Raw genomic sequence first — 24,452 nt, forward strand, 5'->3', positions numbered from 1 at the left:
TCCACTCTCACCCACCGCTTCCTTGATCGGTGGAGGGTCGTTAGCCGAACGGGTAGGATACGACTTTAAATTCTCATTAAAAGTATAATGAATTATAAATAACTATACATTATAAATTCCCAATCTTAGTTACTTTAGGAAAATGTGAAATTTGTGCTAGCCCATAAAATTACACTTTGTACCTTACCAAGTCGTTAGTGGAGCGTGCGTGGTTAACCGGCACACTAACATGGACTAGTAAGAGTGGCAAAGGATAACTTGACTTTATTATAGATCGGTGGAGCGTGTGTGGTTAACCGGCACATCGATTAGGTAATATTGTTAAGGGTACCAAGTCAATTTGTATGGTTATTCACACCTTGTTTGTGATCCTCGGCATCCCAGTCACAAACTTGAGAGGACACATTCGAGATTCAAACATGCCATTGAAAAGTTCAATGTATCTCAAAAGATCTAGGAGTTTCAAAAACCAATAAAACCTAATAATAAAATATTTCGTTCTTATGGTGGAAATTGGTAAATCGTCATTTACCTACCTTCAAATATTTTATAGTGTGGATTACGGCATCCCTCTTCCACCTATAAATAGTTTGTTGGATCCTAGCCTTAATATCTCATTTGGGTGACTTATTAAGGACTCTTAATCTAATGAAACATATCTTCCTTCTATTCCAGATGTCTTCTAATAACGATGCTGGCTCAAACCCTATAGGCTCCTTTTCCCTAATGAACTTGTGTGGTAAGGTCATCTTTGATGGATCCAACTTCAATGAGTGGATCAGAAACATCAGGATGATTACTCGCTATGAGGACAAAGAATATGTCCTTGATAGGGAGCTTAAGGTTGTTAATGAAGCCACTGCTACTCCAGAAGAGCTTGCGGAGTTCATTGCACATGAGAAGGATGCCACTAAGGTGTCCTGCATCATGATGGCCACAATGACTCCGGAACTCCAAAAATCTTATGAAGATTTCTACCCCTATGAGATGCACCTAGATCTGATGGAAAGGTACCATCAGAACGCGCGTCAATAGAGGTATGAAGTCATTTCCTCCATGATAACCGCAAGGATGAAGGATGGTGAACCCATCACCGATCACTTGCAGAAGATGCAGAGGTTCGTTGACCGGTTGCTAAAGCTCAATGTTGACTTCCCTGAGGAATTGGCGATTGACATCATTCTCCATTCCTTACCTTCAAGTTATGATCATTTTCGTATGACTTATCATATGAATAAGGAGGAAGTCACACTTAGCAAACTTCAAGGACTCTTAAGGACAGCTGAAAATGGCCTTAAGGGTAAAGAGGTTGCTACTTCTACTCCTTTAACAGCCCCTGTTCTTGCAATTGGGCAAGGGAAGAGTAAGAAGAGGAAAAGCCCTTCAAAGGGTACCAAGGGTAAGACTCTTGATGGTTCCTCTTCAAGTGAGACAAAGAAAGGTCCCATTACTCCTTCTTCGAACCCAAAGGAAGCACAGTGCTTCTATTGCCAAGATAAGGGACACTTCAAGTGAAGCTGCACCAAATACCTGCAAGATGTAAAGGTTAGGAAGGTTAAACCCACCCATGCAGGTATTTACACAATATTGTCTAACAACTCATCTAATGCCAATTCTTGGGTGCTTGATACAGGGTGTGGTATTCACATTTGTACTGATTTGCAGGCACTAAGAAGAAGTGAGCAAGTGGAGCATGGGAAGATAAACTTAGTCATGGGCAACAGGAAAGCATCACATGTTACCAAGATAGGAGTTTATTCTTTATTGCTTAATAATGGGTTAATGTTAGATTTGAATAAGTGTTGTTATTCGCCCGAAATGGCGAGAAATATTATTTCCTTTCATGGCTTGTACAAACAAGGTTTTATATTTTCATTTGATAATAAAAATGGTGCTATTAATGTTTATTATAATGATGTATTTTACTTTAAAGCAATACCTTGTGATGGTGTATATGAAGCCGTGAATGTTGTAGACAATCTAGGAAATAATGTGTTGTATATTGATTCTTCTGATAGCTTGGATAAAGCATCTTTGTGGCATTGTCGTCTTGGACATGTTAGCAAAAAGCACATAGGCCAACTCCAAAAGGCTGGAGTCATGGAATCATTTGACCTCAAGTCAGATGATAGTTGCGAGTCTTGTTTACTTGGAAAAATGACAAAGTCACCCTTCACAGGTACATGTGATAGGGGTGAAGGTTTGTTGGACCTTGTACACACGGATGTGTGTGGACCCTTCAGAGTTGCTACAAGAGATGCTAATCATTATTATGTGACTTTTACTGATGATTACAGTAGATATGGATATATTTACTTAATCAAGCATAAGTCAGAAACCTTTGAAAAGTTCAAAGAGTTTAAGCAGGAAGTTGAGAATCAATTGGGCAGGAACATCAAGATGCTCTGATCCGATCGGGGAGGAGATTATCTTAGCATTGAGTTCCTTGACTATCTTAAGGAATGTGGGATTGTCTCGCAATTGACACCTCCCAGGACACCACAGTTGAATGGTGTGGCTGAGAGGCACAATCGAACCCGGCTAGATATGGTTCGTTCCATGATGAGTCGAGATTTGTTACCAATCTCTTTATGGGGGTATGCCTTACAGACTGCCGCCCATATCCTTAATCTAGTCCCTACTAAAAAGGTTGCCAAAACACCTCACGAGATGTGGACTGGGAAAGTGCCCAATTTGGACCACATCAAGAATTGGGGTTGTGAAGCTTTTGTGAGGCGTGAGACTCATGACAAGCTTGAGCCCCGAAGCGATAGGTGTATTTTCATCGGCTACCCACAGAGATCCTTTGGTTACCTCGTCTACAGACCCAGTGAAAATGTGGTCTTTGTAGCAAGAAGAGGAGTCTTTCGTGAGAGAGAATTCATAAGCCAAGGGGACAGTGGGAGGCAAATTGACCTTGAAGAGCTTCAAGAGTCAAGTGGTGAAGGAACCTCAAATACTGTCAGCCAACCTGAGAAGGAAACTCCTGTTGAGCCGATAGACGAGTCTGTACCTCCAAGACGTTCCACTAGGGTGAGGAACACACCTGAATTTTATTATGGTTATCACATCACCACTGAAGGTGATACATTTATCAGTGATAGTACACTGATAGATTTGGATGAACCTAATAATTATAAGTAAGCCATGGCAGGCCCTGAGTCTGCGAAATGGAAGGAGACTATGGACAGCGAGATTCAGTCCATGTATGACAATCAAGTTTGGAACTTGGTTGACAATGTACCAGGTCGTAAGACAGTTGAGTGCAAATGGATCTTCAAGAAGAAGACCGACATGGATGGGAAAGTACACACTTATAAAGCGCGACTGGTTGCGAAGGGCTTTACTCAAACTCCAGGAGTTGACTATGATGAGACCTTCTCACCAGTGGCCAAGATTAAGTCTATTAGAGTGTTGTTAGCCGTAGCTGCATTTCATGACTATGAAATATGGCAAATGGATGTCAAAACCGCTTTCCTTAATGGGAATTTGGCTGAGGATGTTTACATGGATCAGCCAATGGTTTTGTCAATCTAAAGTACCGTAATAGAGTGTGTAAGCTTGAAAAATCCATTTATGGATTGAAACAAGCATCTCGCAGGTGGAATCTTTGCTTTGATGAGAAAGTCAAAGAGTTTGGCTTTTCTAGGAGTGAGGATGAGTCTTGTGTATATGTCAGGGCTAGTGGGAGCATAGTTAGCTTCTTGGTGTTGTATGTGGATGACATACTTCTCATAGGAAACGACATCCCAACTTTGCAGGAGGTTAAGGCCTGGCTTGGGAAGTGTTTTGCTATGAAGGACCTTGGGGAAGCTGCCTATATCCTAGGGATAATGATATTGTGAGATAGGAGTAAGAGACTAATTAGACTTAGTCAAAGTACTTATGTGGATAAGGTACTGAAGAGGTTCAGTATGCAAGATTCCAAGAAAGGAGAGTTACCAATCCATAGTAATGTCAAACTAAGTAAGACTCAGAGTCCGAGTACAGAGGCTGAGATAGCTGAAATGAGTCAGATACCATATGCTTCCGCTGTGGGCTCGATCATGTATGTTGTGACTTGTACTCGCCCTGATGTGGCCTTTGCTTTGAGCATGGTCAGTAGATATCAAGGGAACCCTGGCAAGGCACACTGGACAGCGGTAAAGAACATTCTTAAGTATTTACGGAGGACTAAGGACTGGGTCCTTACCCTCGGAGGCAGTGATAACTTGAGAGTGGAAGGATATAGTGATGCTAGCTTTCAAACTGATAGGGATAATTTTCTCTCTCAGTCAGGCTGGGTCTTTATCCTAAATGGAGGAGCCATTACTTGGAAAAGTTCCAAGCATGGGGACAGTAGCTGATTCGCCTTGTGAATCAGAGTACATAGCAGCAATCGAGGCAGCAAAAGAGGCAATATGGCTAAAGAACTTCATTGGAGACCTTGGAGTTGTACCAGCTATAAAGGAGCCAATGGAAATTTTCTGTGACAGTGAAAGTGTGGTTGCTTTGGCGAAAGAACCAAGAGATCACGGGAGATCTAGGCACATTGACAGAAAATATCATTTCATCAGACATAGAATAGAAGGACTCCTCGTGGCAAAGAGGGTATCATCAAATGAGAACCCAGCGGATCCCCTCACGAAGGGACTGAGCAGGGTTAAGCATTTACAGCATGCAAGGCGCATTGGGCTGAAGGATGATATTAGTTTCAATAATTAGATTCCTGAAACTTGTAAAATGTAATTGACATTTGATGATAAATAAAAGTTGTTATCTATTTATGAGTAAGGTGTTACTATCTTATGTTGATTGTTTACTATGTTTCAAATTTGCATGTTTTTACTTCCAGCATAATTATGTTATGGTTTATATCATATTATTCAAACCATCCACAGTTAGTCAAACTTTGGAAGTAGGTATTGATTTAAGACTGTCATGAATTTGGCTTGTACGATTTGTCTAAAGTGCTTTGGACAATGCAATGGTTGCTACAACATTCATGAGTACTCATAAGGGCTGAGTATTGGATTCAACCCACGCTCACTTGTATCACTTCATGGAATTTATCTCGAGTGATCGTGAGATGGTAATATCATATAAATCTTCAAACGTAGAGATATGAGTTGTTGACTATGAATTGGTTATTCATTGATTGTACGAAAACACATTGGTAACTCGATGTTATAAAACGTTCCTTTGTGAGTAATTCAACAAGTAGTTAGTACAAGCATATCAGTCGAAGTTTATCTGTTCCTTCTAGAAATAGAAGCGATATCTGGGCCCCTCGATGATTTGGTTTTGACCCATGTACCGGGCCCGGTCAGAACCTAATTGATGTGTTCAATTTAGTTCTATGTCGAAACAAATCGTAGATCGAGAAACAAATGCAGGACAATAAGTAAGACCATGTTCCATGTGTTTGTCAGGCTGATATCATGATAGCAGAGGATTATATGATCACTTATCTTAAATGGCATATCATCATCATCTCAGTTCCGAGAGACTTTGAAAGAGCTACGATTGCTAGTCGGGTTTTGAAGTCATATTTCCAAATATAGTTATTAGACATATCCAAGTGGGAGACTGTTGGATATAGTGTCTAAGTCCATAACTTTATTTGGTATGAACTTGACCCGACCCAGCATGGTCCATTTGGGTTGCATGGCATTGCAATACTTGGATAGACTAAATGAGAGAATAAGGTACTTATGATTATTAATATATTATAAGTTCTAATATATTAATAATAGTATTATTTAATTAGTATTTGATCGAATATTAATCTAGTATTAATTTGGTGATCAAAGTGAGACTAATTAAATATATAAGGGTTGATTATGACAATCATCAATTCTTTTATGGTGGATTAATGATCCATGGTTTATGGGTCATGGATGTAACCATTTGGAGCTCCATGGATAGTCCATGGGAGTTACAAACCCATGGGTCATGAGAAATGAAGAGTCATGATAATTATGGGTCTTCTTAATGAAACCCTAATTGTGCCACCACTATAAAAGGAACCCTTTGGCTAATGAAATTGGTGCTAGTAAGGTTACTAGAGAGGGCATAACCGATTTTGAGTGCTAGAAGTATTCTCTCAAGTTATTCCAAGTTTTGTGGTGTTGTGTGAAGCATTTGAGGCACAACATTTGGGGTGCTAGGCTCACAAAGTCTTGAAGGAATCCAAGCAACAACAAGGTATGTATTTCTACTAGTTCTTTATGTTTTATGTAATCCCCATGCCATGCTAGTTAAGAAATAACCTTGAAAAGGAAATTTGCATGTATATAGAGAAAACATAGATTCAAGGTTATTAGGGTTGCATGTACACATAGGAAGTGTTAGAATGCTCAAAACCCATCACTAATCACATCAAGTAATTATTCAAAATCATTAAAAGCTCTCAAGGCTATACTATATTCCTTTCTACAATTCCACAGAAGGGTAAAGGACCATTCTACCCCTCCCCGACTCAAAGGTCCACATGTTGACTAAAACCCTAAAAGTCAGCAAAAGTCAACAACAAGCAGTACGCGGGGCGTACCAACTCCTCTACGCGGGGTGTACCCTTGCACTCCAGAAACGGGGAGCGCGACCCCTACGCGGCGCGTACTGGGATTACGCCCAGCGTAATGCCCAGTTTCCTTATCCATCTCATTCATGTCTTAATCGGTTAAGACTTGCATCCAAACTTCAGATCTGACTCCTCTAATATGACTTAATCCATAAAGTTGAAACCTTTAAGCCTTTGCATGGCTGTAAAGGTCACTTTGTGCTCAAAACACCTTTCCTCTTTCCATAATGAGACTATAACTCATGCATGACACAATATCCACATCCAAGACTGGATTTTTATGAATCCTCAACACAATATACACTAGAAAAGGTTAGATCTAAGCTCATGGAGACTCTTTGCACACAAAGTCTCCAACTTTGAACCAAAAACCCTAGAAATGGTCCAAAAAGCAAAACTTATGAAGAACAAGGAAATCTTTGAGCTTTTTACCTTAGAAGGGATCTCCAACTACTATAGAACTTGGATCTACACTTTTTCTTCAACTTCTAGCTCCAACAATGGCTCCTTCTTCTCTTTCACCACCTTGAAATGGCACTTTGAAGCTTAGAACACTCACACACAAGCTAAGGACGAAGGGAAAGCTCTCTTAGGGTTTCTTTCTGTGATATGGTGGCTGAGAGACAAGACCATCTCATTCCTTTTATAGCCCTCAAGTGATATTAGGGTTTTGCATCTAGGCCGGTTACGCCCGTCGTAACCTTGGGTACGCCCAACGTACCTGGATGAACCCACGTACAAATTAAGCGCGCGAGTACACGTAACGTACTCACAAGCTTAACATTATCTCAAGGGACTTAACATGACAACTTGGAAAAGAAGAAGGGTTAAATGATCGAACCTGAATTCCGGGATTTTACAATATTCTACCTCGTCGTTCATGTGAATGTGTCACAAAGTAAAGGTAAGAAGGAAAACAATATGATAACTAAAATTGTATCATTTTGTACTAGGATATTCACGGAATGGTAACTCGCCAAACTGTACAACCGTAGACACCCGTCGATGAGCATTTTCCCTACTATAGCTAACAGCCTTAGGTGTGGAATGGTAAGTCCCGGAACGTATGTAATAGATTCTATGTAATAGTATCTATGTAAACGTATCTATGTAAACGTATTTATGTAAACGTATTTATGTAAACGTATTCATGTAAACGTATCTATGTAAACGTATCTATGTTAACGTATCTATGCAAACGTATCTCCTGTAATTGTATGTATTATAATTGTTTGTTTTGTAATTGTATGTAATCGTATATCTTCATATAGTATTTATGTAGACGGTGGGGTTTCCATTTTCCATCTTAGAAATTTAGAAAATTTTGGAGAACTGTAAAAATCACTTTTTTAATTTACATACAATTTGGAAAATAGAAAATTTTCATTTTCTTGAAAATATTTTGAAAACTAATCAACCAAACGTGTTTTCAAAATTTTCATTTTCATTTGAAAATTTTCATGGAAAACTAGAAAATTTTCTGCAACCAAACGCACTCTTAGGGTTTTTAACTTCCTTGAGAAACATGTATGAATAACTTTGAAAGATTGGGTGAGCCTGTGCTTGAGGATCAATGTTGGATGATCTCTGAGGGGTGGGTTTTACCAACGAATTTAGGAAGAGTGGGTGAAGGTGGTCGTTGGTTTCACTGGCAATAGAAGATAAGTAAAGGGATGCGATTTTGAGAAGGGTAAGGGAAAGGAGGCGATGGGGGGAGGATTTACTTACTGGCAAGAACGGGAGGCGGGGTGGCGACCGTCGAGCAACCCCACCAAACACACACCTTTAAACCCTCTGCATCACCTCTAACAGTTGTCATCTATAAACTATCACCCCTACTCCATTTTGTCTACTTCATGTTACCTACAATTCTTTATTTTCTTTTAGTCTTTCCCATCCAGATCTCATCAGATGAGATGATATATCCCATTTTCTAATCGGAAAACCCATGAGCCAAGCACAACACCAACATTGTCCTCGACTTGTAGTAGTGTTTCCTCTTGGGTTTACCGTGGGTTGTCCTTCGATTGACCTTGATTGAACAGAAAAAAGAGTTACAAAAAAGAGTAAAGGAAAAGAGGTTGGGTGGGCCTGTTTTTTATTTTATATATTTTTTATTTTGAATTAATAGATTATTAAAATGAATATGAAAACTTATAAAAAAATAAATTAAAAGGCCAAACTGTTTTTTTCAAGTTTTTAGGGACCAAAATCATGAGAATTTCTTGATTTTAGATATTTCATGCGAGTTGAAAATTTTTTAGATCCTATCCACAACTTTTTGCAATAGTAGAAAAGCAGATCCCCAAACACTAAGACCGGGTCAACAGCCTGATCAATGCAAATCAAACATTCTGACCGGACCGAGTCAGAAACGTCTGACCGAACCGGGTCAGCACCAAATCAAACAGGCCCTAAGCTAATTTACTAAGACCAGGATCGTTTGATAGTTGCTAACTTGGTTAGAGCTAACTGGGTTAGAAGCTGACCGGGTTAAAAGTTCTGACTGGGTTAACTTCTGACTGAAATTTGTTGTTTGATTTTTCAACTGACTGACTGTGCAAAATGACTATATTACCCTCAAACAACATTTTTTATAAAAACTCATTTGTAATTTACAATTTAATTTATAACATTACATAGTGAATATATACAAATAATTTCAATGAAAGAAATACATTACCACTTCAAAAAACACAACAAGAATCACTTCACTGTAAGGGCAAAACAATCATGATTCTCAACATCACACTTAACCAATTTATTATACAATTAATCAAGTTTGATTATCCTAACAAATAACAAAATGTATGCATTAATCAATTCATAAATCGTTTTCTGCAATAAGAAACCAAAGGCAAATACATATTCCACCCAACATACAATAATAAAATTTACATTCAACACACACATACATATAATCACACCGCCGTCTTTACCCAAGATGTTGCTTTTATAAAGTTCTTAATCATTTAAATTGCACATCTCACTTGTCATCTTTTCTTTTTCTCTTATGTATTCAGCATTCTGTTTATCGAAGTTGGCATGCCTAGCCAAAACAAATGGAATCCCCAAGTAGAATCAGATCCCACTGGAAGGAATGGAATCAAGGATTCCCTTAGAAATCGTAATGAAACCATGTGTAGTCATTTCAAAGCAAATCAAACATTCTGACCGGACCGAGTCAGACAAAAACGTCTGACCGGACCCAGTCAGCACCAAATAAAAATAAAAATCAATGGACTCTAATCCAGACTTAAAGGTTGTTCTTGTCACACGGGAATGACTGAATGGAACTATACACAATACTTTTTCTGTTCTGTTATTGTCCTGATTAACAAGTTGAATCAATTATATGACATTCGCCAAAAACTTCAAAATCTCTTAGATCATATCATAGTCACAGGAGTCGCGCAAGTGGTCACGTACCACGTTTTGAACGTTTCGTACCCAAACGGGGTACAGTGTCGATCCAAACGCCATGCGAAACGGTCTCAGGTATGGCTCACTGACGATCCGAACAATCAATTGGTACAATGCTGGGGACTCATTTCTGACAAATTGGATTGCAAAAATTCGTCGATTGGGTCGGCGATTTGGTCGATTGGGTCGGCAATTAGGTCGATTGGGTCGGCGATTGGGCGATTGGGGGATTGAGCGGGAACTGTGATGACGATTCCAAAAAGTATCGACTCAGGAAAAAAACGCTTCGGTGATTGCTTTGATTCCTCGATACCAGGTACCATGTTTGCTTATTAAATCAGGCCCCTCTTACAATAAACTTCATCTTCTTCAATTAGATGTTCCACTGTAACATTAAATTGATTTGATTCATCGACTTCCATTAATACACTTGCCAAATTTCTACTTTTCTTCTCTTCTCTTCTACTGTTATTCTATTAGTTATTAGAATGGCTTTTGGCAATGGCAATGCTAGTATTCATGTATCAGATAGTGAAACAGAACAACAGGAAAATTTTGTTGACATTGGTGAGACAGTAGGCGCATCATCAGGAAGCAGAAAAAGTGATAAAGAAGCTAGCAAACCTCTTTTAGAAGAAGTGACTATGGTTGGTTCGGGTACTAGTAAGAATGCTGGAGGATCAAAGCAATGGATTTGTAACCATTGCAAAGTGAAATATACAAGTTCATACACTAGGATTCATACACATTTCTTTGGTGCTCAAATTGGGAAGACAGCAGAATTTAGAAGATGTCCAGCTATGATTAAAGATCCGTCCAAGCTACAACGAATTTCGAACAAGGTGAAAGAAGCCGAGAGCGGAGGTGTATCAAGAACTTTAAAAAATTCAATCATTTCAAAAAATTCAGCATCAAAAAGACGACTTGAGGAAGCTTTTGGTGTCATGGAGCGGAATATAGTGGACATCAAAATCATGAGAGGCTTGTGTGCTAATGGTATCCCATTCAATGTCTTGCGGAATCCTCAATTCATTGAGATGATACAAGCCATCAAGAAGTCACCGGATGGATATAAACCTCCATCTAGTGAAAAAGCAAGAACCGTCTTGCTAGATGAGTGTGTGAGAGATATTGATAAAGAACTAATACCGGTAAAAGACACTTGGTACACTCAAGGTGTTTCGATTATTTCGGATGGATGGTCTAATGTCAAACACAAGCCACTTCTCAATGTTGTTGCCGTCAATGCTCGTGGTGCGGTGTTTATGTATGCGGAAGATTATTCGGGGGTTGAGAAAATGGGAGTGGCGATTTCCAAGTTTCTAAGAGGAGCAATTGAAGCTATTGGTCCAAGTAATGTCTTACAAGTGGTGACGGACAACGCGGCTAATTGCAAAGTTGCCGGACGCGAGATCGAAAAGGTATTCAAACATATCTTTTGGTCACCTTGTTGTGTTCATAGTTTAAACTTGATTTTTAAAGATATGGCACAAGAATTTTATTGGATGAGTGATACCTATAAGAGAGGAAAAGCAATTGTGAAATACTTTATTAACCACACTCATGCCTTGTCGATGTTTCGTGAAAATTCAAAACTAGATTTACTAAAGGTGGCTACAACTCGGTTTGCTTCACACTATATTCTTTTAAAAAGAATTACGGAGTGTAGGGAGGCTCTTGCCACGACTATAGTCCTTAATTCTTGGAGAGATTGGGTTAAATGTGGGGATGAAAATACAAGAATTAGTGGGGCAAAAGTATGTGATACAATTAAAGATGATTCGTTTTGGGATGATGTTGAAAGCATTTTGGCTATCACTAAACCCATCTTTCTTCTTATAAAGTTTTGTGATGGTGAAGGCCCTAAAATGGGTGAGATTTATGAGAGGATGGATAACATGATGGGGGAAATCAAAGACATAATGCAGGAAAGTACTTATGTTAGCTATTATGAACAAGTGGAGAAGATAATTTTAACTAGGTGGGAGAAGATGAGTATCCCACTACATTGTTTGGGGTTTGCATTAAACCCACGCTTTTATGATAGGCGATATCTTCAAAAAATGGCACCCGGTGGTATGCAAAGGAAACCACCAAATCTTGACAAAGAGGTTATGCAAGGTGTCATGGAATCCTTCAATAGATTTTCTGAAAATGAAGAGGAGGGACGATTGTTACGAGAGCAATTCGTAACATTTCATATGAAGAAAGGTATCTACTCTATGGCAGAAACACAAACGGATGCTTTGACAATGGATCCAATAGATTGGTGGTCAACCTATGGAGCCGAAACCCCGGATTTAGCCTTGTTGGCAAAGAAGGTACTTTCACAACCTATTAGTAGCTCTTCCGCGGAAAGGAATTGGAGTACTTATTCTTATATTCATAATGTGAAAAGAAACCGGTTGAATAAAAAAGAGCCAATAAATTGGTTTACATTCACTCAAACATTCGACTCATATCTCGTTTCCACGAATCATACAAATCCGGCCCAAACAAAAAGTGGGACATCAATCCCGAAAGCACTTACATTGAAGGCTCGAGTTCACGATTAGATGACATGGTTTGGGAGTGCTTAGATGAAGAGGATTTGGAGAATGGACAAGGAAAAAAGCAGCGGGTTGATTGACATGTTACATTTCAGTTTTTGTTGCTTTACCCTTCATGTTTGTGTTTTTGAGTTATTACAAAACTGTTGCTGTTTTGAACTTTTTATTTCCAGCATGTAATTTGTTTTAATTTCCAGCATGTAATCTTTACAATGTGTATTTTGGTATTTTGAATTATGGAATCATGAAAAGTGTTGCTGGAATTGAGTTTATTAAAATACATTGCTGAAATTCTGTTTCTAAATGAAATATATTGCTGGAATTGTATTTCTAAATGAAACATGTTGCTGTGATTGTACTTCTAAATGAAATATGTTGCTAAATATGTGTTCTAAAAACAGGTACACCGTATGGTACGCCGTACCGGACACATACCGAAATGAACCTACCCCCCTCGTACCCGATACGCCTAACCTCATGAATCCCGTTCCCGTTCCTTGTTCCCGTACCGGACCGTACCACGAACTATGTGACTATGGATCATATTATGTCACGTGAGTTCATCTTTGTATTAAGAAATGATAAAACCCATAAATATGCATGAATTTTCAACATTTATAATACTCTCTATTTTGCAGACTCTAGCAGTTGAACTGAAGAAGAATGTTGAGGAGTCGATGCATAAGCAGATCGATAAGACATATAAGGAATATAGCGTAAGAACTCTAAACTCATATTTTTTTAACTGAAATTGAAAGGGAACATAGGATAAATAAGTACTAAGCATTTTATTGTTGTATTCAGGGAGCTGATAAACATAGACATGCAAATGATGAAAGGAAAAAGCTTATCCATCAATTCATGAGTATCGAAGGTATAACTTTGATCGACTTCCTTAGTTATTTACCCACATTCTTGATTATTTATAAAAAAATAATAAAAATTAACTAAAACAAATGAAAGTACGTTTTATTTGTTGCATTTGTGCTTTTCTGCTCTTGTACGTTTTCATTAACATGTAAGTTTGTGTGTTATTTCAGAATTCATAGCAAAATTCATGAGCTGCTACAAAAATCATCTGGCTAAGAAGGCAATAGACATGACAGAAATAAAAGAAGAGACAACATGAATATAAATCCAACTGCAATAAAAAAAAAAAAAAAGTAGAACACAACTTACATGTTGTGCTATAACTAATATACAGAATAAAATGGCAACTGAGAATGCCACATGATCTACTGTTACTTGGTGAGCAAAATCCTTGCATAGCTGCAACTAAATCACCTGTATTTGCCATACAAGAATACATATATATTTTTCATATTGTTTTATTATTCAAGAAAATCAATAAAAGAAGGTTCTCATGTAATGTAAATCTTGTACTATGTTACAAATAAATTATGTGTGTTTGATCGTTGTTTCCAAAATCTTGCTGATTTTGAAGTTAAAGTAGTGAAACTGAAGCAAATCTGTGGGCATGTTTTTTTTTCTTTTCCCTTCGCTAATGTTGTCTACATAAATGATATAAACAAATATTTGAGAAAAAATTGAAGTGATAATTAAATGGGAACAAAATTGTAGAAAAAGCAAAAAAGACTTGATGGGAAAGCCGCCTCAGTGTAACTTTTTCTATTAAGTCATTCTTTTTGTATTAAATGTAGAATGGATTAATTATGTTTGTTTGTCTAAGTGCTATAAGCAAGGACCGCTTCTTTTGTTTTTTAGATGAGATGAACACTTTGAATATGAGAAAATAACCATTTTATCCTTCTGTGTACAAGTGATGCTGAATTATATTTTGACTATCCAGTTGAGAATCGTTATAAACTGTAATTGCAAAAAAAAAAAAGAAAAAGGAAAAACCTTAAGAACCCTTTTTCTATTTAGATAAAATTGTGATATAAGTATATCACAATATAGTTAAATGCATAATCTTACAAAACTGGAGATCTAGTTGTATACTGTTCTAAAATCTGAAGAACTTTTTATTGAACTGCCAATCGCTGAAGATGATCCAAAAAGACTTCAAAGCTGACATCATCAGTGAAAAGAATATCCCCACCAGGTACTAAAGGAGCATCTGAATGGTATGTAGTTGAAGGATTTAGTTTTGCTAGCAAAAATCGAGCCTGCACATATTCCAATAATGCCCTTTGAAAAAATGACATCAATTTGCCAAAGTATTTACAGAGTGAATTTAACCTGGGATCCATGCTGATCACATATGACTAAACGAGGTACTGGAAATCGTTCCTTTACAATAGCCTCAGCGTCACTAATAGGAGCTCGTAACAACTGGGCAAATGCCTGCAATCCAGTAACATGTTCCATGATTGAGCTCTCAAAATAGGGTCCAATTTTGGGGAAAAACTAGGGTATAATTGTTTAGAAAGTTTAAAGAAAAAGAAACAGCATGTACCTCGTGTTCAGGCTCGTTCTGATACCCAGCTTTGCGCCATTGAGCAATCGTAGATCCATGAAATACAACGACAGTAAAATAGGAATCTAAAAGAAGGATTCTGTCAGGAGCGATGGATGCGACGTCTAAGAGAGCTGGTTCTGCTCCGCAATTGAAAGCGTAAGTGATTAACGAAGGTTGAATCATCACAACTGAATTCGCAACATCTTCTCGATTCATAACCATCCTAAAGTACGCGGTCTCATCCGGGCTGTTGTTGAAGACCTAAAACACAATCGAAGTCATCTCAACCTCCAAAACGAAGCCAATAAAATAGAATCAATACTCAAATATACCTGTACGAATTGAGAGCGTCGCAAATTGAATATAAACTGAGGAATTATCGATAAGCGTGGCGATAAAACGAATGATGACGGGTTGTCTTTTTGATAGTCTCCAAAGTGAGAGCAGAGATGTATCAGTGATTTATCAAGCCACCTTATAGGATCAAATTCCGCCTACATAATGATCGATAATCACGTATTGATAATGCGCTCTAGATCACCGTAACCATCTATTTCATGATCATCATTACCTCGGTTTCCATCTTGAAAGAAACTTGGCGCGCCATTACTACCACAGCTGCTTCTTGGTCAAATCCCGCAGTCAAATCCTAAACCAGTTCACCATTTTCAGTATAACAACAGATGTTTGTTCTAAATGTAATCATGAAAATGAACCAAACGAGCTCACCTGTATGCTTCCTTGCCCAGTGACCCATCTTCTAGATAGGGTTGTAGCTCGAAGCCTCATTTGTCCGTTGCTATTTTGATAACTGCACCAAATTATCTACACCAAGTCAAGAGAATCCCAAATTCCAACCCACTAGGCTTGTGTTTGTGTTTGTGTTTGTTACACCTAACAAGACTAGACAAGAAGGGCATTCATGTTTTCTCCAGTGTAACAAACAAACAAGAAAAATGAAGCAATAAGTCTTACTATGTCAAAAACTGGAAATAAAACTGATTGTTGACTGCTTGACCAGCAACATCTGGGATCTCCTTCTTTGTAATATCAAATATCAAACATAAAGAAGTCGATTTATCAAGTCCACACATCTTCCAAGCAGTAGTACCCCCTTGACCTATTGTGGTGTCAGCACATAAAGGTCCTTTCTACACAAACACAAGAACTAGTCAGCAACAGTTCTGCCACATCAGCATACCAGTTGAAGAGCAAAGTTGTAATTCCTGTTGATGTTCATGAAATTACTATATTCACCTTTTCAAGTGATGCGCATGGACCAAGAACACCCTGAATTTTTACATCCTTTGAGCAAGTTATCTCAAACATACCACTGCATAGTTGTTGAAAGCACATAAAGTAATAATTGTATCAACATTTAGTTTTTTTTTTTTTTAAAAAAATATTAAATGGAAAGAAAAAGCCTTACTTTGAGGATAGACCAAGATCATTATCTGTAGACTGAAAAACACGAACTAAAGAATCTTTAAAAACCGAATGCCCAAAGCTTTCTGCTAACACAACAAGTCCTCCAGTTCTTTCAACTGCAATTTTAAGCTCAGCTACCCCTACCTAGAAGCAATATATTTACATTTTCTTATACAAAATAGCAACATACATTTTTTAACACATAATAGTGATATATAACAAATAAAGTACATTGCCTATATTGGTATAAAAATGAATCTTTACCTGATCAAGAGCACAAGCAAAGACATCAAGTACATGACCTTGATGCACGAGTTGCTTTGAGAGTCCTTCATATAACTTCACTGCTTTATGATAGAAAGGAGCAGAATCTTTATCTAGATCCTTGTGAGATCGAATAGGTTCAGACAAACTTTTTGAAACTATCTGAAGATTGGAATACAATAAAAATAAGATTTTAGAATCCAACATGTAAAACACATTAACAAAAATAATGTTAATGAGTATTATGGTAAGTAATAGAAAGAAATGAAAGTAGGATGCTATAATAAACAAATCAATGGAAGTAGAAGTAGGTTTCTGTTTCTTGCATTTAAAGACTAGAAAACTCACACATCCAGGCCCTTCGGATGAGGGCCCACCCAAAAAGGCCATAATTCTAGCACCACAAACAGGAACACAAGCTCCCAGTAGATGAGCAGCCACAGTCAATGCAGTTCCAGTGCATCTTGCTGCCCTTTGATCTCCAGGAACTGGCCATGAATCTTTCTGAAGCTCATCCAATACCTGATAACATACATATCAACTTCAAATTTATCAATCGAAACTCATTTCAAATGCTAAGTAATCAAAATTGGTGACAAACGAACATCAAGAACAGATATATACCGAATTGATAGCAAATTCGCACTCTGAAGCTGGTAATAAGAACCTTGAAACATTATCCTGCAAATGTCCATCTCTAGTTCCAGGACCACCGACTGTAGCTGGTCTTGCTTTCTTCTGAAAGAAACCCATCTGCTCTAAAACCTGATCTTTACTGATCTCCTTACTTCCATTAAACACATAAACCTTAGGGATTTTCCCAAAAAATCCCAACTCATGAACACAAACATACCTTCCGAAAGTAATCAAACCCACAAGTGAATTACCCGGAATCTGCCCAATCGCCCGTGAAAGCCCCGATCTCAGGAACCCAATTTCCTCCTCGATGATACAAGTATCCACCACAAATAAAAACACCTGAGAGGTAACCGGGGGAGAGGGTTTTTCATTCTGGAGTTCGTATTCGATTGTGGTGTACTGAGGGAAGAGTTCGGCTGGGAGATTGTCCTCGGTGATTGATTGGTAGTGGTGGGGGAAGTGGTTGCGGTGGAGGCAGAAGGAGCAGATCCATATTTTGGTGGAGAAATCGACGATTGAGAATGGGTTGAGGACAGATCGGCAATTCCGGCAACGTAGAGGGGAGTAAGGGAGGAGAGGAGTGGTTTTGGGTAATGGTTTCAGCGGCGTGTAGATGGCGGAAATGGGGATGATGCATTGAGCGGCCTCATGTTTTGTACCGGGGAGTACGTTCCATGGCATTCGCACGGCGTCTTGGGTTTCCAAATCCAAAAACTCTGTCATTTTTTATGAATCAATCGATTTGGCATGATCATTCACTGAAAATGTGAGGAATTGGAGTTGGGTTTTCTGATTATGGAATTGCTGATCAGTGAACTAAAGAGGATCCTGTTACAATGGGGGGAAAGACCGGTGAATCAGTTTGGCTAAATCACAATTAGCCCCTTCAGTTTTAAACATTTTCTAAAACAGCCCTATCGCATTAACAACTTTTTAACCATATAAATTTCAAAGAAAATTACAAATTTAACCAAAAATCCTAACTAATTTGAAAAAATAGTAAAAAAAAAAAACTAAAATTGCATTGGTAGCCACCAAAATCACAGATGGATTAAACTCATCTGCGAGCGTAATGCTTTAGCCACTTTTACGTTCACAAGTGTTTTTTTTTTTGCTGTATTCCTCTCAATTTCATTTGTGATTTCGTGATTTTTTTTGTTTTTTTTACTTTAACTATGAAATTGATAGAGTTTGATTACGAAACAAGCTTATTATATATAAAAAATTTCAAAAAACTATCAATTGTTATTTCTTTGGAAATTTTGTTTAAATCATCTCTAAAAAATGAATAAATATTTGGTTTGCGTTGTAACTAGTAAGAGGTGGAAAGTTTTTGAAACAAATCTTGAATATGTATGTTCACAGGGAGGTATTTCTAAATTTGTTTTAATATTTTCTGAGTATATTAGTTATAATGAGTTTGTATTTTTGGTGAGAATGAAAACCAGTTTGTTAGACAAATATACAATTAGTCTTCATTTCCATCATCCTAAATTGAATCATTATATAGCCATGATTGAAGATATGAATGTTAGAATGTTGATTAATGTAATCAAATCGAGTGGAGAAAGGATTGTGAAAGTGTTTGTGGTGGCTGATGAAGGTGATGTAGTTACAGAGGGTGGTGAGAGTGGAAATGAGTCGGTTGGTAATTTATGCAGCGCTAAAGGGAGCAACAATCCAATAGGTACTTTCATGAGTCCTAGTGTACCTCAATTTCATAGAGTTGTTAAAAATGTTAATGTGAGGTATTCACCTATTCACTATGTGGATCCTAAGAATTACAAGTATGTTGGTGATCATGATGTTGGTACATATCCTAATGACGTGGGTGGTCGATGTGTCGATGTTCCCGATCAAGAAGTTAAAGTTAAGAATAGGCGTGTATTAGATAAAAGTAAAAAGAGAAAAGTTATGATTCAGAAAGATGAAAATGTACATAGTTACGGGGATTACGTTGACGTTGCTGATGTTGCTTTAGATATAACCGACTTAGAAAGCAATTCTAATGAAGATGAGTCGAGTGATGAAGTTAAAGCTAAGTTTCCTGATAACTTTTTTTTAAGGTATGCCCCCTGTACCAGCATGTCGAGTTGATGTTAATGAAGATATCCCAACGGAGATGGTAGATATCAATGTTCAAAAGATTGAATGTCTCAGTATATTTAAGAACAAAGACCTTCTAAAATGGGCGATTGGGAAAAAATGTCTCCGAGAAGGTTTTTAGACAGGGACAAGTAGATCGACCAAATCAATGTATGAGGTTGTGTGTGTTGAGAAAAAAATGTTCTTAGTTACTAAGAGCAAATGGAATTAAAAATTATGGTGGACTTTTCCAAGGGAAAAAATTTGTTGACGTACACACATGTTCTTCAACAATTTCGCAACCTAATCATCGACAAGCAAACAAATATGTTTCGGGTGAATATCTTGCTGATGTTTTGGCTAAAGATTATAGTAGAGTATATCGAGGACAGCATATTATTAATGATGTGAATGTTCAATTGAAAATCAATATCTCATACCATCAGGCTTGGCGTGCGAAACAATATGCACTGTTGTTGTTAAGGGGTACGAAAGAGGATTTTTTCCGGCTTATTTCCACAATTTGGTCAAACATAATCCAAGTACCGTGACACATATTCAAACAGATGGTGATGATCGGTTTGAGTTCTTGTACGTCGCACTTGGTTGGTCGGTTAGTATTATTATATTTTTTATTTTGGTGTATTTGAATAGATATACAATGTATTGTAGGTACGCGTTTTTGTAAATTTTTGTAAGCCGACCCTTGTAATAAATGAAGCCCACCTAAAGGGTGAGTTCAAAGGTACCATGTTACTTGCAGTTACTAAAGACGAACAAAACCAAATATTACCGGTTGCATATGGTATATGCAAAAATGAGTGTACAGATTCTTGGACATGGTTTTTTCAAAAACTATGTGATTACATAGGCAATATGGAGGAGCTTACAATTATATCTGATAGGTATCTATCTATAGCGACATCTATTGCCAACATTTTTCTCATGCTCATCACGGAATATGTAGTGTTCACTTGTATTTCAACATAGTAGTTAGATACGGGAAGAGTAAGACAGTTAAAGGAATTTTTTTGGGAGGCCTGTAGAGCGTATACAGTTGATGGTTTTGATGTTGCCATGGACCTTATGAAAAAGGAAAAAGAACCAGTATGGGAATACTTAAAAAGTAGAAATCCTGACACTTAGTCTAGGACACATTTTTAGAAGGAGCAGATACAATCTTATGTCGTCCAACAATACGGAGTCGGTATATGCATTATCTAGACATGTACGTAAGGTGCCGATACTGAAGTTGATCGACTTTTTTCGTGCAACAATGCAATACTGGTGGTTTCAAAGACGGAACTTTTCAGGTACTAAGTTTTAATATTAATGTTTTTATTAAATGTTATTGATGTTAACTGTGTAATTTTGTTTATTTTTTAAGCGGAAGCAACAACAACACTCACCCCTTGGGCCGATGATATTGCAAAAGAAAATAAAAATACTTTGATGTGGAGACGTAACAAAGCCTTTATTATCTTTATAATTATCTTTATAATATTGTACTTTATCCTAATCATATTTTATTCATAAATTAGAAAAATTTATAAAGAAAGTCTGGGAGGATATGTAAAAGATATTCTTTTTTTCCATCACTTTGACATGTGAAAGAAAATATTGTGACGTTTCTTTTCTTACAAACAATTTTTTATTTATTTTTCTTATGTGTCGTAATGGACGATTCCATCATTCTTTTAGTAATTGGAATGTCCGCATGATCTCACATAACAAATGCGAGGTCAAAAAGGGGGCACAAAACATGATTTTTGATTTCCAACAAAAGACATGTACATGTAGGCATTGACAACTTGACGACGTACCTTGTGGTCATGTCATAAGAGTGCTAACAGTCAACAATTACCAAGACAACTCAATGTTTGCATTAAATGCTTACCATACGGAAACATTGAGGAAAACATATGAGGAATTAGTAAACCCTTTGCCAAAGCCATCGGAATGGGAGATCCCCGATGATTTGATAATTGTTAAGCCACCTATAATGGATAAACGCCAACCACGCAGGCCAAGAAATACATACCGCATTCCATCCCAAGGCGAGGGTCTAATTAGAAAAGAGTGTTCTACATGCAGTCAAGCAGGAAACACAAGAAACAATTGTTTTGGAAGGAGGGTGTCTGGTAGTGGAGCATGTCGCACGAGAATTCCTACTACGGAAACGACATTTAATATTGGAGTTTTTGCGAGTTGCTCCCAATCCTATCACGCTGATTTTGATATAAAACAACCTTAAATTGAATAGTTGTTAATTTATTGTGTAATGTAATGTTTTTATTAAATTTTCTAAGATATTGTTATGCTTTTATATTTTAATTTAGTCTGAACATTATAACAACGAATTAAGGTTTTATATTGTAACATGCTTTTTTTTTATGCTTTTATACTTGGAAAATTAACGGTAAACAAACATGTTAATCTAAAATAAATAGAAAAGCCAAGTCATTATAATGTTACAATAATTTTTTAACTAATTATTAAACTCAGGGAACTGTAATGAGTACTTCTCTTTCTCGATTGATATATACTCATCTCTAACTCTCATTTTATCTTCCAAACGATCCTTTTGCACCCTAAGATGTATCATCTCTGCGTCCTTGTTAGCAAGCCATTTTTCAGTCATTTTGATTGTCTTCCTAGTCTTTTTTATCCGTTCTTCATGCTCTTTGATTTTCTTTTTATTGAGGCCTATCCATTCTTGAGCTTGTTTGCATTTTGATGCAACAACTTTGCGACATTGACTGAGAAGTCGGGATGCCTCTTTATCCTGTTTTTGTTGTTCTTCATCCTTTTTCAATTATTTTTAAAATTTTCATTCGACGTATATGGGCCTGCTGAAGATGGTGTAAAAAAAGGGTTCAAATGGATCACAATAGTAACAATCTACTTCGTTGCATGAGCAAATTTTGAACTTTGGGAACGAATTCATAATAAAGTCGAGATTATATATAGTATTTTTTAATAAGAAAATGGTGTTATATCTCGTATTTATACATCCTAGTAATCTATAAATCATAGTCCAAATTCAACAATTTCATAGTCAGAGTTGGAATTCATAGTTAAACTTTGAAATGACTATACATAAATAACAAGTCACTGTAGCACCTGAAAATCATAGTCAAACATCGAAATGACAACACATAAATGACTATTTGACATGATAAGTCACTGTAATACACAAAGATTCCACTACACTTGTCAATTCCATGTCAACTCTCCTTTTTATGATTATTATAAATAGACGTGTAATCTATACGAAACAAACACCATACCATTTATACGAAACGAACACCCATATTCAGAAATGTCATCGAATGTAGCAACTTCTTCACATGCACTACCTGGTTCCAATTCTCCACGACCACGGATAACAAACGAGTTGTTGATTATAACACGATGTTGGCTTAGTGTTAAGGAGGGCGTAACACCACTGGCTCCCGTGCATTGTCTGGCTGGTGATGAATGGACCTGCATAATAGCTTTGTTCAACCATGAGATAGGAGTAGGAAAACACCGACTACAATCTGATATTTTCAGTAAATAGATGGATGTAAAGGGAGAAGTCACGTGGTTCAATCGAGCATGTAATTATGCGAAAATTACGAAAACTCGTTATGATGACGAGGAAGAGATTTTGGAAATTGTTAAAGATTTTTACATTTTGGAGCGTGAAGGTAGAGACTTCAAATATGAGGACGTTTAGAAGCTTGTTAAGAATAATCAATATTTCATGTAGACAAAGCTATTATTATGAAATTTTCATATTTGTAATGTTTTAAGTGTAATGCTTCATGAAATTGTTATTTGTAATGTATTTGTAATATTTTAAGTGTAATGTTTCATGTAGAAGGCTCTATTATTATGAAAAATTCATATTTTTAATCTATTTGTAATGCTGTTATTTTTAATATATTTGTAATGTATTGTAATGAATTGTTAAAAAAACCCAATGAGTTTTCATAAATAACATTAAACATGTGAGGTACACTTAATACAGACGAAATACATTTAAACAACCTAGTGAAAACCTAATAGATAGAAATAGATATTAAATAAATGAGACATGTTTCAAAATATTCCAAGGGGCTTCATATTGGAATTCCAACCCATCACTTAATGATTTATATTCCTCCTTAGCAGCTTCCAAGATGACCTCCTTAGTAGCATTTAAACGGACGTCGTCAATTTTGGTATAAAGTTCGTTGAATAATACAATTTCAGTTTTCATTTCATACCATTTTGCTGCGATATCTGGGTTGTCTCGACGATTTGCTGTAGTCATTCGAGTTTCAGCGTTGAAAATATTAGTTAAATGAGTCCAAAACATTGGATCGTTCAACTTGCTGGTCTCGTACACATGAATATATGCACGACTAAGAACCAAGTACTCTTCATCGGTCCATGGTTTTGAAGTCATTTTTAGTGAAATAAAGAGAGTAAATTTCCAAATCTAATATATGAAGAACTAAAACATCGTTAAGTAAATTTTTTTACTGTATATATAATTTTATAGTAATTTCTACACAAAATCGCAATCAAAATTTTTAATTGGTCTGCATTTCATAGTCAAACTTAAGGGAAGAATACAGTGTACTTGTTGGCAATAGAAGAGATGACTGTTTGAGTTGACAAGCCATTGCACTGGATGATAACAGAAAAGAAGACTGTTTGACTTGACATCACAGTTTCAGTTACAATAAGAGGCCACTATAAATAATTGTTCATATCCATTTTAATTGTATCACATTACAGTTTTACCTTGCAACTATGGACTCACGTATACCACTTAGATGGAGCAACGAAGATAAGGTCGCTTTGGTTCAAGATTGGATCGTAACTGTAGAGGAGGATTTTCCACCAGGTCCGCCAGAAGTTCGCGTTGGATCATTTTGGTCTCCTGTCTGTCATTTGTTTCACCATCAAATGGGTCGTACTCAATATTGAAGAAGAAGAGATGTCAAAGCCAACTTTCTGGATTTGAAAAAAGGGTCAAGCATTTTCAACGTATTTACAATGAGATGGATAATGAACATGCGAATATGGATGAAGACATTCTCCTACG

General features: G+C 36.9%; 2 protein-coding genes and 1 long non-coding RNA gene across 3 annotated transcripts; 2 read left to right on the forward strand and 1 right to left on the reverse strand.

The window, feature by feature from the left end:
- The first annotated feature begins 10,473 nt into the window (after positions 1-10,473).
- Positions 10,474-12,540, forward strand: LOC145006648 (uncharacterized). Its single transcript, XM_078965728.1, has one exon. The coding sequence runs from the start codon at positions 10,474-10,476 to the stop codon at positions 12,538-12,540; it is 2,067 nt and encodes a 688-aa protein (XP_078821854.1).
- A 623-nt stretch (positions 12,541-13,163) lies between these two features.
- On the forward strand, positions 13,164-13,639 carry LOC145004363 (uncharacterized). The gene is made up of 3 exons (XR_013662357.1): positions 13,164-13,250; positions 13,339-13,408; positions 13,575-13,639. It is a non-coding gene; the product is annotated as an uncharacterized LOC145004363 (long non-coding RNA).
- A 773-nt stretch (positions 13,640-14,412) lies between these two features.
- Positions 14,413-18,076, reverse strand: LOC145005007 (protein transport protein SEC23 C-like). Its single transcript, XM_078964040.1, has 12 exons — positions 17,273-18,076; positions 16,997-17,170; positions 16,649-16,810; positions 16,386-16,528; positions 16,214-16,289; positions 15,932-16,107; positions 15,686-15,767; positions 15,528-15,605; positions 15,289-15,450; positions 14,954-15,217; positions 14,737-14,841; positions 14,413-14,663 (listed from the first exon to the last, which is right to left on the reverse strand). Exons 1-12 carry the CDS (start codon positions 18,008-18,010, stop codon positions 14,520-14,522), a joined length of 2,304 nt encoding a protein of 767 aa, XP_078820166.1. The 5' UTR covers positions 18,011-18,076; the 3' UTR covers positions 14,413-14,519.
- Between the last annotated feature and the right edge of the window lie 6,376 nt (positions 18,077-24,452).

Source organism: Lactuca saligna, chromosome 7, assembly GCF_052625555.1.
Source record: "Lactuca saligna cultivar CGN05327 chromosome 7, ASM5262555v1, whole genome shotgun sequence".
Classification (NCBI taxonomy): Eukaryota; Viridiplantae; Streptophyta; class Magnoliopsida; order Asterales; family Asteraceae; genus Lactuca; species Lactuca saligna.